At 35.3% G+C, this 17,403-nt stretch overlaps 1 protein-coding gene across 7 annotated transcripts in view; it reads right to left on the bottom strand.

Moving 5' to 3' along the window:
• Window positions 1-17,036, bottom strand: part of htt (huntingtin) — a 43,111-nt gene extending 26,075 nt beyond the window's left edge. For 2 of the 7 annotated variants that reach the window (XM_039690271.2, XM_039690287.2), the window contains exons 1-25: window positions 16,621-17,036; window positions 15,077-15,160; window positions 14,215-14,335; window positions 13,821-13,880; window positions 13,351-13,430; window positions 13,067-13,205; window positions 11,465-11,606; window positions 11,188-11,366; window positions 9,991-10,195; window positions 8,528-8,572; window positions 8,276-8,353; window positions 7,388-7,755; window positions 6,208-6,331; window positions 5,996-6,114; window positions 5,765-5,876; window positions 5,496-5,636; window positions 4,218-4,376; window positions 4,036-4,133; window positions 3,806-3,945; window positions 3,588-3,651; window positions 2,545-2,645; window positions 2,310-2,456; window positions 1,443-1,563; window positions 1,044-1,189; window positions 715-866 (exon numbers count right to left, since the gene is read on the bottom strand). In XM_039690271.2, coding sequence (XP_039546205.2) covers window positions 715-866; window positions 1,044-1,189; window positions 1,443-1,563; window positions 2,310-2,456; window positions 2,545-2,645; window positions 3,588-3,651; window positions 3,806-3,945; window positions 4,036-4,133; window positions 4,218-4,376; window positions 5,496-5,636; window positions 5,765-5,876; window positions 5,996-6,114; window positions 6,208-6,331; window positions 7,388-7,755; window positions 8,276-8,353; window positions 8,528-8,572; window positions 9,991-10,195; window positions 11,188-11,366; window positions 11,465-11,606; window positions 13,067-13,205; window positions 13,351-13,430; window positions 13,821-13,880; window positions 14,215-14,335; window positions 15,077-15,160; window positions 16,621-16,718 — 3,223 coding nt within the window. In that variant the 5' untranslated portion in view covers window positions 16,719-17,036. Of the gene's footprint in view, window positions 1-714; window positions 867-1,043; window positions 1,190-1,442; window positions 1,564-2,309; window positions 2,457-2,544; window positions 2,646-3,587; window positions 3,652-3,805; window positions 3,946-4,035; window positions 4,134-4,217; window positions 4,377-5,495; window positions 5,637-5,764; window positions 5,877-5,995; window positions 6,115-6,207; window positions 6,332-7,201; window positions 7,756-8,275; window positions 8,354-8,527; window positions 8,573-9,990; window positions 10,196-11,187; window positions 11,367-11,464; window positions 11,607-13,066; window positions 13,206-13,350; window positions 13,431-13,820; window positions 13,881-14,214; window positions 14,336-15,076; window positions 15,161-16,620 lie in introns of all 7 variants that reach the window. The other 5 variants (XM_089132101.1, XM_089132102.1, XM_039690278.2 and 2 more) reach the window with 5 other exon arrangements.
• Between the last annotated feature and the right edge of the window lie 367 nt (window positions 17,037-17,403).

Raw genomic sequence — 17,403 nt, 5'->3', positions numbered from 1 at the left:
AATGAATACAATGGGAAATTAATGAGAAAGAGACCATAATGCACAGAACTTTTTTTTTTCTCAAATATTTGTTGAATAAAATCTACATATCAGCCACAATGCTGAACAAACACACAGATATAAAAGAGTTAGACTACGAAACAATTAAAATATTCACTAAAGAAGCATAGATTTTTACTGTAGTAACGTTCCAAATGTTTGTTTATTTGCTTAATAACAGTGAAACTGAGAAATTTGCATGCAAATAAGACCAAATTAATTATATATGCATACTTATATTGTTACTTCATAATGGAAATTAGTTTTATGTCATTCATAAAAACAAATTACACTTTTACTGTTCGGCGTCAAACAAGGCCCCAACTATTTTTTTTTTAATTTTTATTTTTAATTTTTTTATTTTATATTTTTTATTTTTGCAGCTTAAGGGGGTAAATAAGATCTAAATGACCTAAAATCCCCTTAAAACTTCTCTAACCTAAAACTTGCCAAGAATTCAGAATCATTTCAACAAAGAAATTATTTATAAATGTATGTTTATAGAATATATAATACATTACATAATCGTATTGTTACTTCTTTAGGGAAGAATCATTTCATTAAACAAAAAAAGTTACTCTTCTCAAAAATTACCGCGAACAGCCGAAGTGTGACTATTTTTGAACAGCCCAGGCGGGTTAAACTGTGGCTAATCTAATCTAAATAAGTTTATACCTGCAAGTAGGTTTCCAGCCAGTAGAAGAGCAGACTGATGGGCGGAGAGATCAAGAGGGAACCAAGCAGAGGAGAGGAGAGACAAAACTATACCGGCCACGCCAACCGTCAGAGACCTGCGCACCTCTTCACTACTGCCAGACTGAGAAAGACTAAAGAAAAAGAGCTCATTTATACCTTATAACAGACAGATAAAACATTGCACTTGCATTACCAATTAAGCTTGACTTTATTCTCTTTGTACAAACAATCCAATCAAGACATCAAATCAAAGCAGGTTTTATTCATGGTCCTGAAGAAAGATATTATTTTATTTTGTGAGTGTGTACCTAAAGGAGCGTCCTCGGCTGCGGTACTGGCTGGAGCGGTTGAGATGAAAGACAGAAGAGCTCACAAAGCCACAGTGCCAGCCTGTGCTCCAGGTGCACACTGGGAACGTGCTGGACAAAAGGAATAGAGCCTCACAACAGCCAAACTGGAGAGATGACATTAAGTAAAGAGATTAGATATTAGGTTCACTGAACTGATCATTTTCTGCCTTGTTTTGTTATAGTTTGTTGAGAAAAAGTAAGTGAAATAGAAGAAAAATAAGTTATGATCCTCTAAAATAACAGAAAATGTTAACCTCTGTGGAGTCTTGGTATTTAGAGACAGTTAAAAAATAAATATAAAACAAAAGGTTGCCTTTAAATACATTTTACTTAAAAGGTCAGAGTTGAGGCACTCACAGTCATGGCTCTGGAAGTGGAGGAGGTGAGGGCATGGGAGATGGCAGTGATGACCCGTGATAGGTTGTTCTCTACGGTAACATCTGGTGCGTTCTGACACAGATTGTAGCCACGGTATGTTCTACAATAAAACAGATCATATAAAGAATAAGATTATAGCCAAGTACACTACCATTAAAGCGTTTGTTAGGTCAGTATTTCTTTTGAAAAAAAAAGTCTCTTATGCTCACCTAGGCTGCATTTATTTGATAAAAATACAGTAAAAGAGTAATATTGTGAAATTGTGTGCAATTTAAAACAACTGTTTTCTATTATAATAATATATCAGCCCAAGAAACATTTCTTCTTATTACTATTGTTGAAAACAGTTGTGTTGCCTAGTGTCTGCAGAAACCATAATAATTCTTTTCAGGATTCTTTGATGAATAGAACGTTTAAAAGAACCACATTAATTTGCCATAGAAGTTAATCTGAATTTAATGTGCCCTTCATGAATAACAGTATTTATTTATTTGCAAGGTAACACTAATTGAAGGCATAATTCATCCAAAAATTAAAAATCTGTAATCATTTACTCACCCTCATGTTGTTCCAAACCTACATATACAGTTCTTTTGAACACAAAGTAAGATTTAAAGAATGTGGGAGTTCTGGGGCACCATTAATTTCCACAGTATTTTTTTCCTACTATGGAAGTCAATGGTGCCCCAAAGCAGCCTGGGTAAAATATCTTTCTTCGTTCAGCAGAACAAAGAAATGTATACAAGTTTGGAACAACTTGAGGGTGAGTAAATTATGATTTTTGGGTGAACTATCCCTTTAAACACAACACTGGTGTCCTGTACATGGAGTATGTCTATAGTGTACCGTGTGATGGTGCTGACAGTGAAATGTGATGGAGGCTGGGTCTCGTGCATTAGCAGCTGCAGGTACACACTGCTCTGATCTCGTGCTATTGCCACAACCGGGTCTGCTTGAGCCTGGTCACAGTCGTAGAACAACCTGGGCACCAACCTGAGGTGAGAGATCGATTAACATCAGAGTGTGAGATTTGCGATGTGTAGCTGGGTGATGATTAGTCAAAGATTAAACGTGTAAATACCTGCTGACAGTGTTTGCTGCCACATGTCTCACACGTGGGTCATCATCGCCCAATAGATAAAGTACAACATCATTCAGAACTCTGTCCTGCAGCCTCAACAACTGATAATATAAAAATATAAACAATTTTATATTAATTAAATATTAATTACATTTCTTATACTGTAAAACATATTATAAATACATTAGTGGTGTCAAATCAATTAATCGAGATTAATCGCATCTAACATAAAAGTTAGTGTTTACATAATATGTGGGTATATATATATATATATATATATATATATAAAATGTGTGTGTATATAGTGTATATATGTAGTGTATATATATATATATATATATATATATATACACATATACACACATTATATATAGCATTATATATAATGTATATATGTCTCTGTGTGTGTGTGTGTGTGTGTGTGTGTGTGTGTGTGTGTGTATACTGTATACACATTTATACACATAATTTATATATATGTGTGTATATGTACATACATAGACATATATATGATATATATCAATTTAATAATATATGTAAAAACACAAATATTGCGTAAACAACTTTTACGTTAGATGAGATTAATCAACTTGACAGCACTAAAATTATACACTTTTTTAAAATTATATTGTTGTATACTATAAGTAAAAAATATTCAGGAAGTGTAGCTTTTTTGCAGTTCAAAATTAATGTTATATCTCAGGTACAATCATATTTATAATATATAAAATATATTTTATATAAATATATAAAATCATTAAAAAAATCATATAGCATTGTTTAGAAAAAGATGATCCATGAATTATTATATTAAGCATTTGTATATGGGGTAAAGTGTTAGATAATGTTTTGTGATGATTTTGTCTAAAAATAAATTACCAGTATATTCTTCAGAATTAAATTTACGAAAGAAAGTCATATGAAAACAACAAAGGCAAGTAAATGATATTGATAACAGAATTTGTATTATTATTTTTTTTACTAGATAAATAAAACATGACAAAATGCTTCATCTTAAATTGAGAAAAGAGATAAAGACATACCCCAGTGTAGTGATGCTCTCCTTTGTGCAACTTCTCAGTTTTTCTCTCCAAAAAACTTACTAACCTGACAAACACAAAAAAGCAGGTGATTTTAACATCCAGATGTTTGTGATTTTTCAACAGTTATACAGTCATTACACATATATGTGCCTAATAAAAGATTTTATCCAAATGTGCTTTGATATTCAAATAGTACTAAGTAAAGTTTGTGTCCTCACCGGAAATCTATCTCAGCAAGCGTCTCCAAGAGCTCAGTGCGAACCAGCCAATAAGAGCAGTCCTTCAGGGTCAACAGATCAATGAGCAGTTGGAGGCCAAGTTCACTGAGACTGCCATTGCACAACGCCATGATACAGTGCTGTGGTTGAGTAAACGCACTATAATTATAATCTTCCAAAACTGACAAACAAGCATAAACTAGCATTCTTGATGTACAGTATATTCTCACCCTAACAGCAGCACAGGCCATTTTACACGTGACTGAAGATTCATCTTTTAGACTTCGCTGCAGCAGAGGAACAACGTTTTCGATTGTCAAAGAGTTTCCTGAGAAACCAGAAAGACAGAGAATGTGAAGACAGGCCTTAGATTTTGTATTTCATTTGATAAAGCTGTAGCTGTAGTTTTAACCTGTGACCGAGTGGATTTGGGACAGCCATGTCTCCGTGTTGTAGCGTGTCTTGAGCTGGATAGCTTGGATTAAAGCCCCACACAGGATGGCAGTGGCTCCTCTGATTTGAGGATCCCCGTGTTCAATGTACTGCAGTATATCACTGATGTACTGTTGCTCTGTTGACAAATACAACAACATATTCACACACCAGCAGTTGTCACACCTTGTTTTTTTTTTACTTTTAATTAGGGCTGTGCAAAGATTAATTGCGATTAATCGCATCCAAAATAAACGTTCGTGATAACATAATATATTTGTGTGTGATGTGTTTAATTATTTTGTATATATAAATACACACACATGCATGTATATATTTAAGAAAATGTGTTATTCATATATAAAATATTGATATTTATATATAATATAGATAATGTATATACATATATATATACATATATACATAATATATATATATATATATATATATATACACACACACACAGAGTATTTACGTGCAAATAATTCTTAAATATATATATACACATGCAGATATATATATATTATGTAAACACAAACTTTTGTTTTGGATGCGATTAATCGCAATTAATCTTTGCACAGGCCTACTAAAGTTAATATATTTACAAAAAAGGACAAGAAAACAAAAACAAAACACTAAAACACAACAAAAAAAGATGTCAAAACAAAACAGAAAAAATGGGTGTATGAAAACAAAATCATTTAGATGTCAAAGCATAACAAAAAAACAAAAAAAACAGTCAAAATGAAAAGTCAGATGTCAAAAAAAGCAGACAAAAAAACAAAAACAACAAAAAACAGATGTCAAGACAAAACAATCAAGACAAAAGTAATTGTAAAAAAAACATGTCAAGACAAAACAAAAGATAGATGAGAAAACAAAACAGATGTCAAACTAACTAGCAAAATAGATGTCGAAAAAAATAGATATATCAAAAAACAAAGCAAAACAGATGTCAAAAAACTAAATAGATGTTAAAACAAAACATGTCAAAAAACCTAAATAGAAGAAAAAACTAAACAAAACAACAAAAATAGATGTCAAAACAAAAGAAAAAACAAAACAGATGTCAAGACAAAGCAAAATATAGATGTCAAAACACAAAACTGATAAAAGACAGACGTCAAAACAAAATAGACAAAAAAAACAAAATAGTTGTCGAAACAAACAAAACAAAAAGTAATGTCAAAACAAAACTAAAAAACAGAGAGCAGGAGACCGATGGATGAAACAGGATCATTGTCAGTGTATTTCTCACCATCTGGTTGTTGTCCATCTAGTGGCTGCAGGTAGAGTTTGTTGAAGAAGGCTTCAGGTAAAAGAGCTGCTGCTGCCCCAACACAGCTAACGGCTAACGCCTTAACGCTCACACGCACCTCATTATCAGGAACCAGCCCTACTACATACATAGTATACACACATAATATTTAAGAAACACACTTTAATGTTCAAATAGCAAACACCAACCCCCAAGAGCCTTGTATGCTATTGTGAGAGTTCAAGTGAAGCCATAGTCATGTTTCTCACCATTTCTTTGGCCGGTGAGCAGGAAGGAGGCAGACAGCAGCCGGACACAGTGCACAAGAGGCTCTTCCTTTGGATCAGTATAGTGACCAATATCTCCTTTAATCCTAGATGGCTAAACACACAGAACATACACAAAAGAGTCACAGACTGCACAGTTTAACTATTACATCTCTGTAAAGGATCTGTGAGGACTTGAGATGAACAACATCACTTTTTTATGTGCATGGTCACCTTGTTGTCAAGTTCTGCAGGCTCCAGAACCTCTTCCTTTGGTATGAATCGATCCACACTGCTGTCAGATGATTGCCTGTTGTGACCTTTCCCCTCAAAAAGATGGGGCTTACTTAAAGCTATGCGACAAGAGAAAACAGAACTGTGAGGCGAAAGGATAACTGATAAAGCAGGGTGTGTAACTGAGCAAGTGTACAAGTGAGTATGTGTACCCAGTGCTGACTGGGAGAAAGGCTCTGGAGGTTTTTCAGGTTGTGGAGCTGCTCCCTCCTCTTCTTCATCCTGCAGTGTGCCGATCTGCATCCCTGAGTACTGACTCTCACTGCCATCCAGCACCTACATATCACACACATAATACAGTACAGATATATATTATATATGTGCCAATAGAAATGAAGTAAACTCACAAACAAGTACAAACATTCACAACAACTCATTCAGGCAAAGGAACACAAACAACAGTCGAACATGCAGCACCACTTTGGGAAACTCAATATTGTTTGATTAAAGCTTAATCATATGCATGTCAAGACAATTTTGGGCCTCACCAACACACAGTTGCACTGATTGAGGTTTTAATGACCGATTCATTAGTTAACAATTTATACAGTGGTAAGTTTCAGTCTTCTAAGCTTGTGGCATGTGGCTTGCGATTCATCGATTTATCAAAACAGGGAAATGGCAAAAAAAAAAAAATCTATCTAGTGTTATTTTAGTTTTATTTATATACTATTTTAGTATGTATTAATATTTTAAACAGGCTTATATTTACATACTTTCAGTTTTTATTTTCACTTTAGTCAGGTTTTGTTGCTTTAATTAGTTTTTGTTTTCCCCAAATATTTATTTTTTATTTTATTTTTATTTCAGCTTTAGTTAATCATAATACTCCAATAGCCAAAGCAACATCTCATCAAAAAAAAAAAATATTAATTTAAAAATATTTGTTTTATTAAAACTATGTTTTGTTTACTATTTTAATTAACAATAATAACACTGATTCATCTTCAAATAACGATCCCTTAAAACCGATCTGACATCAGCATCATTGTTGTTGGGACTTGGTTTTTAATCTTTGGTCCAGAATGAGGTAAATAAAAGGGGTTTAAACACCTCAGGAGAGAGGTCGTGCATGTGGGGGAGGGGCGGGGTCCTTTCAGGGGCGGGGACGAGCAACAATAACCTCACCCCCTGTCCTCTGCTGACCTGCTCACTACTGCTAGAGGAAGAGATGGCAGAAAAGGTGGAGGAAGAAGACGAGGTAGAGAAGGAGGAAGAGGATGGCCTGTAGATAGATGACTCGCTTTCGGATTGTGTGTCCGGCCCTTCGGTGGGAGTTGGGGAAGGTGGTGAATGGTTCCGATAGCGCCTGCTGGTGATGGTCACACTTACGAGCTCGGCGCAGTCTGAAGGCGTCACGGCGGAGTCCGGCCCCTCAGTAGTCGTCTGGGAACTGTCACTAGGGGGCGACGATGACATGGCTCCCACTGACATCTGGTTACCATCAGCTATTAAGTCGCCGGTCGTGCTGACGACCCCAGCGCCCCCGCTTGAGCTGCGGCTTAGCATGTCCTCCTCATCTTCCTCATCAGGAGTATCAGGCCCTACGCCCTGCTCTGATGCGCTCAGGTCCACTGAGTCCCCCGGCTGCAGGGTATGCTGGGAGGAGCGTGGCTGTTCTGTGATGATGTCAGATGTGCCAAGAGACGAAACGCCTGATGAGGAGGGAGCTTCACTGGAGCTGTCGCCACCGACCGAGGCTTGGGGAAATGTGAAAGAGAGCAACAATGCATTATTCCTGCTGCACAATACATGAAATGTATTTGTTTGAATCCAAAGAGTATGTAAAATTGAATATTAACATTTTATGAAAAATGGCAAATTCATGGCTATGATACTCTGAGTAGTTGCCATGGTGAAGGTGTGTTGTGTCACTGCTTTCCAGTTGACTATAGAGAGCCTAAGTCCCGCCCCTCCGCTTCCGGCTCATGGGACCTTATTTCGGAAAAAATATTGGCTATCTCTGGCTATTCTCGGCTGTCTCAGACGATATATTTGTCCTGTTTAAGCCACCGTAGCTTCTTCGAAAGGGAGGGGTGAGCAGTGGGCTGAGCCATTAGTGCAACTCGAAACCGAACCGCTAGATGTCGCAAAAAAATACACACCACGCCTTTAAGGTAAGTTTTTTAGCTTAGTTTTTCAGCTTTTTCAGCTTTTAGTTTTTTTTTTAGCTGTCAGGAGAACGTCTGAAACATAACAGCACACCGCTCCTCAACTTACCTGTGAAGGATCCGGTGGTGACCTCTGCCCTCTCAGGGTCATCCTCCAAACCCTCTTCTTCACCTGACAACAGCTTACCTAAGACAATCACAAAGCGTTATAAAACAATAAACATTTTCTATTCCAAACACATTCCTAAAACTCTGATTACACATTCATTATTAAAACTAGGGAAGTTCTACCAACATGCCACAGACAGCCGAGAAATATGTCAGTAGGTTAGACGCAAAAGAAGGGCAGACAAGAAGTCACCTTTCTGCTTCCTGAGGAGGAAAGGACTGCATGTTGACCCACCGGCTGTGTGCAGGAAACAGGCAGCGAAGAGCAGAAAAAGCCCAAAAATTCATTTGGAGGGTTAGAGGATAAGCAGAGAATGAAAAGCACATGCATGGTGAAAAAATTTGATTGCAGTGGTGCAGTCAATCTTGAAGATACAGATTCATGATTAGTTATCAAACAGGATAGAAAATATTAAAAAGCAGTGTGAGAAATATTAAGAGCTGAATTATTAAGAGTTGTTATTAGTAAGAGTGAGTAGCAAATAACTTTCAAAAACTGAAAAATGAAAACTTACTAATTTATATCGTTTTTACCAATTAATCTGCACTGAACTATCGGTTATCAGCAAATCGATGCAATAGTTTGAAATAGTTTTTAAGTGCTCCATGTTCCCCTGTGCTGTTTTTACAAAAGTTTATGAAGTGGTTATGCACAAAATAACGTGTGAGCAAGTTAAAATATGTACATCTAAAATGTGAGCACGGTATAAAATTCATGTGAGGGTACATGGGTTTATAATATGTAAAATTTCATAATATTTTTCCATCCATTTCCATTCCATTTTTTCCTCTCTCCCTTCCTTGTACATTATTTATAGAAGTTACACAAGTAAAACAAAAAAAATGTTAGAAGTCACCAATTTGAATTTATTATAATAATTACAAAACTTATTACGGTTATGTCATCATTGTTTATTTTAAAATAAAATTCTGTAACATTTTACATGAAGTGGAAAGCTTTCTTTCATATTATTGATTTTAAAGACTATTGGCTGATTAATTGGTTGTGGGAATTTTAATCATTAGTGAAGATTACTAGGTAGTCTGAGCCATGTGTTTCCATTGAACATATTCCATGAGTAAAATATAGGTGTGTACGTGGTTGTGGGTGACGTTTCAGGAACATATGGGACAGGACCTCTGACCTTAGGGATGACCAGTTTTGGCCAGTTTATTTCAGTACCAGTTTGTGTCCTTAAGAGACTAAAACAGCAGTAAGGGCCTTATCTAGGTGGGTGAAAGGTACAGCAGGGGAAGAGGAACCTTGAAAAGACTATAAGAGCTGTCTCATGTCTCCCTGAAGGCATCTCACTCACTCCACTGTGTAACTGCTGTGCTGGTGACTGGGCCTATTCTTGCAAGAATAAAAACTTCTCTTTCTTTATTAATTTGACTCTGAGTGTCTCTTACGCAGTGATGATGTTTGACAGTATTTTTGCCACAACACACCCAGGTTCTCCAATTTTAGTTATCGGTATAAACAATATCTAATATTGGTCGATTTCTACTTATTAAAGTCCCTTATATACCCAAAGCAAACCTTATTTTCTCACAATATGCTTTTCCATTGACAGTTTAAAAAAGACAACCGGACAAACTTTTGTGGCATGAGCACTAATAGTATAAACGCAACGGTTTGGATGATACAATATTTACCAATGAGCTCGAGGATGCTGCCACTGCGTGCGCGGCTCTCGGTCTCTTCTCTGAAGACACTGGTGTGTGTGATTTTGCCACGTGTGATGAGTGCGTTCAGGAGCTCAGGGGGAGGAGTGCGAAACATCTGCTGCAGAAGCTCCAGAGATGCCGTCACCACATTATGATCCCAGTGCTGCGTGTAGTGCAGGGTCAGTTCATAGACCTACAAACACAAGATAAGGCTTTACATGTGCACAAATACATACAGAATGAATCACTTCAACACACAGACAAACATAATAAAACAACAAACTCTAAACTCCAAAATTATCTTTACAAGTAGAAGTGATCATAACATTTTTCCAATTATAATGTTGGGTTTTGTGCATTAAAAAAAAGTGCATAGTTAGTTACATAATCATTTAACCCTCTCTATAAACCCTAAGAATTAAAAAGTGTGCATTTGCTATGGTACCTTTAAAAATCTTAATATGTAAGTGACTTATTTTTGTAAATGTCATGATTGCCAAAAAATAAAAAATAACGGCAACCCTGCTAAGTTACTGAATGGGCATGATACATAAATATTGGTTATAACATACATATAATATAACAGTTATGACATTATCACAATCATGATTTCTGAACTATATGTTTTTACATACTTTTACGTTGTTACAAAAGATTTATATTTCAAATAAATATAGTTCTTTTGAACTTTCTATCAAGCAAAGAATCCTTAAAAAAAAATCCTTAAAAATGTTTCCATAAAAATATAAGCAGTGCAACTGTTTTTATATAATAATAGGACTATACATTCTAATAGGATTATACATTTATTATAAAAAAAAAATTCTTGAGCAACAAATCAGCATATTAGATTGATTTTTGAAGGATCATGCGACAGTGAAGAATGTAATGATGTTAAAAATTCAGATTTACCATCACAGAAATAAACTACATTTAAAAAAATATATACAAATAAAAACAGTTAGCCTACTTTAAATTGAAAATATTATTTCACAAAACTACTGCATTTTTTATCAAAAACATTTGTAAAAAAAAAAAACGAAAAAAAAAAAAAAACCTTACAGGCTCCAAACTTTCAAACGGTAGTATTTGAATTTCAATCAATGGAAAAAGGGGGAGTCAGGAAAATCCTGTTTTCCATTAGTTACATCACAAAGTTCCAATAAAGTTTATCAGCTCTGGTACCTGTACGAGTTGCTCAGGAGCAGGAGTGACGTCTGCCTCCTTACGAACGAGCCCAAAGCTGCCCTTCAGACTGCTGTTAGGAGCCTGCTGCTGAAGGAGAGGCATCAGGTAGCGCAACGTCAGTAAGACACCCAGAATCAGGTGACTGGAATGCTCCTCATCCACCGGCACTACCAAACCTGGGATAGAGGAAGAAAACGGGCAACTCAATGAATGCATTTGAAGCAAGAGCCTTTTTTGCAACAGTCTGTTTGTCCAGTGTGTGTGGGCGTCCTACCGAGCAGCACGTTGAGGAGCCAGGTGTAGAAGTAGTGTGTTCTGCGTGAGTGCTGACACACGCTGACAGCCGAGCTGGCCGCTGTTCGGCGAATAGTGGGAGAACTGGACTTCAGGTTGGCAACAAAGGCCTTCAGCAGCATCTAAATACACATTCATAAGTGCAACATTTAAAATGACCGCATTTGAATAAGAGTAATTTAAAAAGTGGGATTTATACATGTCTGAAACCATATTATGTTGCTTTATTAATTATAACACTGCTTTATATATAATAATAGTTTAACTATAGTTTAGGTTTTATGCAAGTCTAGGAAAATGATTGCTTACTCAAACAAATTTTTAATTTGTGTGTTCCCTTCATCAAAAAATCCTGGAAAAAATGTGTTATGGTTGGCTTTCATGAAAATATTAAACATTATCATGAGTGTTTCCAACATTGAGAATTATATTAATCCTTATTCATAATTAAGCACCAATAATAATTGAGCAACAAATCAGCATTTTAGAATGATTTCTGAAAGATCATGTGACACTGGCTAATGAAAAAAATTCAGCTTTGCTATCACATGAATAAATTATATTTTAAAACATTAAAGTAGAAAACAGCCATGTTAAACGATGATAATATTTCACAATATTACTGTTATGCTGTTACTGTTGTGCTATTTTTAAACTGTAGTTAACCGTTTAAGCAGTCCTAACATGTTTGCATAGCTACACAAATTGATTTGTCTTTGTTTCCTGTCTTCCCAATGACCTTAAAATGGGGCACTAAAATGACAATTCCCCTGTCTTTAAATGTGCATTTGTTCTTGGCAAGGGAACAGACAGTTTCGGTCTCTAACTGATGTGAGGGAGCGGAGGCTCATGGAAAATTAAATCCAATCTGAGTCACATTCCATTTTGAGAAGATGATGTCACCACTGCGCATTTACAGCTTCAGACAGTGAGAGAAGATAACAGTGAGGGAAATCCCAGTCTGAAGTGCCAAATCACAGAATTCAGGCCAGGGGAATCTTAACTGACATTAAGTCAAATGAATGAGGCCACCCTGAATGGTTAATATTGCTGTGGCATGACTATTGAATCAAGGTACATTTACACCTGAAAATCACATGATGTGTTCTTTGGAAACCTTTTACTTACACAAATATTCAGCTAAACCAAAAAACACAGTATTGGCTTAGGTTACAGTGTTTTTTGGTTCTTTGTTTTTTTTTGTTTTTTTTTTAACTAGCTAGGGTTGTCAAACGATTAATCGCATCCAAAATAAAAGTTTGTGTTTACAAAAGTTAATATTTGTGGGTGCACTGTGTATAATTATTTTATATATATATATATATATATATATATATATATATATATATATATATACACATGCTTGTATATATTTAAGAAATATTTTCATGTATATAGATTTAAATTTAAATTTTATTATATATAAATATAAATATTTTATATACAAATAATATTTTTTTCATAAATATACATGCATGTATGTGTATTTGCACCCACATATATTATGTGAACACACACTTTTATTTTGGATGCACTAGCACAATATTTCATTAGTACTGAACTCACAGACTGCTTTAAATACCTTGATCTCTCCATCATTGGCGAAGTGTCCAAGGGCAGACATGATTTTAGGAATTGAAGAAGAAAGAGTTTCCTGCACAGTCTCCTCCTGACGTTTTGTGATCCGTGTCAGACATGGCAGCAGATTCACAAGGTACGGCCTAAAAAAAGAAGATGATAAAGATAAGAGTGACTGATGATACATGTTACAGCTTTTTCTATATCTGAATTTCACTTTGTACTAACCCAGGATCAATTTTTTTTCCTTATTTCTGAAATGACCAATGGAAGTAACATTAAGCATACCTGCATTTCTGTGGACGCACCAGGTGAGCAAGCTCAGCAAACCTCCACAGGGCTGCCCGCAGACTCCGAGAGGCAGCGTTCTGTGACAATAGACAGAGTAATGCTCGGTTAGCGATCAGTACAGGTCATTAGAGAGAAGACCCCTGCACTCTGGCAGTCAAAAGTTTGGAATAGTTAAGACTTAAAAGTTTCTTTTGCTCACCAAGGCTGAATTTATTTGATCAAAAAACAGTAACATTGTGAAATATTACAATTTAAAATAAATGTTTTCTATTATGCGAGCTGAATTTTCTGCAGCTGTTACACCAGTCTTCAGTGTCACATGATCTGTCAGAAATCATTATTATTATTATATTATTGCTGCCCATATTTTCAGCCAAAAACACAATTTTTGTATCCCTAAAAAAAAAAAACTTTTGTTCCTGGTGAAAATACATCCAAACCCATAAAGAGAATGCATTTTGATTCACCTTTTTAATCTCTTTATACAGTTCAAGTTGCAGTCTAGGCAAGTTGGAATCCATCAATGCCTGAAAAGAAAAACATATATATATTTTCTAAATGTCATAATCATTTGTTAACAAACAAGTATTCATCACTTCAATGAGCTCATTGTGTCTGCATTAAATTACTACTTTTTTAATATGTACATTTCTGAAATACATAACTAAGATAAGGTACCTCTGATCACAGAACACTCTAAATTGTAATATGGACTTTCTTCTTTCTGTAAAGCTGCTTTGAAATAATGTATATTGTGAAAAGTGCTGTACAAAATAAACATGAATTGAAAAAGAAAATGCAAAATATCATTATAATCATAATCCAAATGGATATATGACATACAAACAATGCATGACTTACTTTGATGATTTTGTTTAGGCACTCATCTGCCACCATCCTGACGTCAGACTCCTTGTCGTCGCTGCACAGCAAGAACATTTCCATAGCAATTCCGAGCAGTTTCTGGAACTCGGGAGACGTCCTGATAACAAAGTGCAATAACATTACACATACAGCTAACAATACTAGTGTGCTAAACATGATGGACTAAAGCTCTTAAATTAGCACTGGCCTAGATAAAATATGGTCATTATGAACATTAAGTGCCGATTTGTCCATTTATTTTAGCCATTTGATTGAGTTTATAGCAAATTAACATATTAGAAGGATCATATGACACTAAAGACTGGAATAATGGGTGCTGAAAATTTAGAATTGCCATCACGAGAATAAATTACATTTTAAAAATGATTTAAATAGAAAAGTGTTATTATAAATTGTCATAATATTTCACTATATTACTGTTTTAATGTATTTTTGATAAATGCAGCGTTGGTGAGGATCAGAAAGTGAGACTTTGACACCAAACTTTTAAACATATGCTGACCTATAGGGGAAGGACAGCACATTTATAATGTGATTCAAACAGATCAAAACACGTCTGTTTTGGATTTTTAAAAATATACAATAATCTAATAAGTTTTGCTGTTTTTACAAGTGCATAAAAGCTGAAAGAACTGCTAGAATTCCCATTAAACTTTGCTAGGTGACCTGTGATAAATGAGGGATTTAAATCTTAAATACCTTCACTAAATTTGCATTCTAAAGACGAAAAAAGCCAACCTAGCCTCAGCACCAATAGTCTTTAGCAAATGACTCATAAAACGTGATCTAAATCTGATTATCCTTAATCTGACATGCCCCTCCATTGACTGTTGCATACCTCAGCGACTGTGCCACGATGTTTTCACATATCGTCAAGCAATGAGTCACTCTGTCCTTTTTGGTTGTAGCAAGGTCTTTTTTTCTGTAAGAAAATACAGTGTTACTGTGGAAGTCATGAACCAAAACAAAATTAATAACATTTCATGAATAACTATTTGTCTACAAAGTAAAACAGATATTTTTGGATAGCTGAACAATAATTAATATTGTATTATTAATTAAATGCCTGTGAAACTTCAATGTAAACACAAAATCTTCAGGACCGATATAATAGAAATAAAAGAAATTGAGCTGAAAAATCAATAAATGACTTCAGAAGTCATAACTTTTAAAGTTATATGGATATTTTTTTTCTCACAAAAACACATGGCTTCACTTCAGAAGACCATGTTTTAACCCCCTGGAGCCATATGGATTACTTTTATGATGGATGGATGGATGGATGTGCTTTTTTGGGCTTCCAAAAACAAGGTACCATTCACTCCCATTATAAAGCTTGGAAAATCCAGGATATTTTTTAATAGAACTCTGATTGTGTTTAGACGTCTAGGATGGCTTGAGGGTGAATAAATTATGGGATCACTCATTTTTAAACCAACACTTTAACATTCAAAATAGTACTAAACAAAACAATTTATCTTGTGAGATTTATCCAAAATGATTAAATCTGTCTCATTAAGAAAACAATCATTTATTATTTTACAAAATTGCTCAGTGCTGATCAAATGCAAAGTGAACCATCCAAATGCTCTGTGTGTCATCTGATTTTATCTTTATCATAATTAAGACATCATATTGATCCTCAATACTTCAAACCCAACTCTGCTGAGGCCATATAATTCAACACTTCACAAAATTTTTAATATATATTCAACTTAAGAGCAAGCAACATCAGAAAAATTATTTTTTTCTGATTTTATTTGGTTCTGATTTATTTATAAAATGGCTCTAAATACATGTGTGAGGCACAAAATATTGTGATTTCGCAAGATATTCAGTGTGACTGGGGTGACAATTAAATAGTTGAAGCTAAAACTTGGCTTGAGCAATGCATTCATTCTTTGAGTTTGATGTATTAGTCAAGTGTATAATAAATATCTGGCATATTTTGGGGAGCTGACAAGACAAGAAGATGGGAAAACCAAGAGACTGCATTCAAACACAGTTTTACAGCTTAATACAAATATTATACAAACACTTCCCAGTATCTGGTTTTGTAACAGTACTCAAGAAATAAAGAGTTATTTCTTGGTTCATTTATATGCAATAGCATGTTTCCTACGTTTTCTAAAGCAGTGCGTACTGTTTATCTCGAAATTGGCGCAGAATCTATCAGGCTGTATGACACTTCTAATGAGTTAAGACAACAACTACAATCATCCTTATACGAGAAAACACTGAGCCCTCATGCATGTGATAATAACATTAGTATGGCGACTGTGTCAGGTGATGTCAGCACCCTGATGATGATGATGATGATAATAATGATGATGAAGCATCGAAGCGTTAAACTGCATTAACAACAATCAGTTCAGCACTCACTGTTTCTGGACGAGCTCCTCGGCCGACAGCGGGCCTTGCTGCTGCTGGAATGATTTAAGAGACTCAAACGCTTTCATCAGTTTCTCCATGGTGGCCATTTTAACAGAAGCACTGGTCTAGATGGAGTCTGATTGGAGAGCTGATAATATTTACAAACTCAACACTTCAGCCAGTGTAGCAGCGCTGATAGCGAGCGCTGCTGCAGAATGCCGAAGGGAAACTGAAGGTGTCGTCGAGATTGGACACCACTTCCAGGGTCTAACCCCCCCTTAAATTCGATTTAATTTCCACACACCATCCGATTATGACCAGTATTCAAGTAAAATGTTCAGAAGGTAGTTGATAACATATCCAGTTCTGAAAGCCATCTTAATGCAGGGTTCGGGGAGCAACGGTTCTGCTGTATTTCCGGGTAATAAAACTCCTGTCAAAATGAAAGTCCTCTATTTCATAATAAAATCTGTGAATATGTTTCTATAAGGAGTCTGGGTGACATGCATTTTGATTTGAGCAGATCAATTATTAAAGTAGCTATTTTAACTTGTGACTCAATCTCATAATGCCAGTGATTCTTTAACCTGTGACCGAGAAAACTAACACACACTCTTAGAAAAAATGGTTCTTTGGGGTTCTATATATGAAGCATAGGGTTCTTTACTCAACTCCAAAGAACCTTATGCTAAAAAAAAAGGTTCTATAATGACAAGAAAGAACCCTTTTGGCACAAAGGTTCTTTATAGACCTATTCACTCATATATGACATTATTCTGCAACATTTTGTAG

The sequence above is a fragment of the Pimephales promelas genome, chromosome 6 (assembly GCF_988280905.1).
Source record: "Pimephales promelas chromosome 6, fPimPro1.hap1.1, whole genome shotgun sequence".
NCBI lineage: Eukaryota > Metazoa > Chordata > Actinopteri > Cypriniformes > Leuciscidae > Pimephales > Pimephales promelas.
This window is presented reverse-complemented; position numbering and strand designations above follow the sequence as displayed.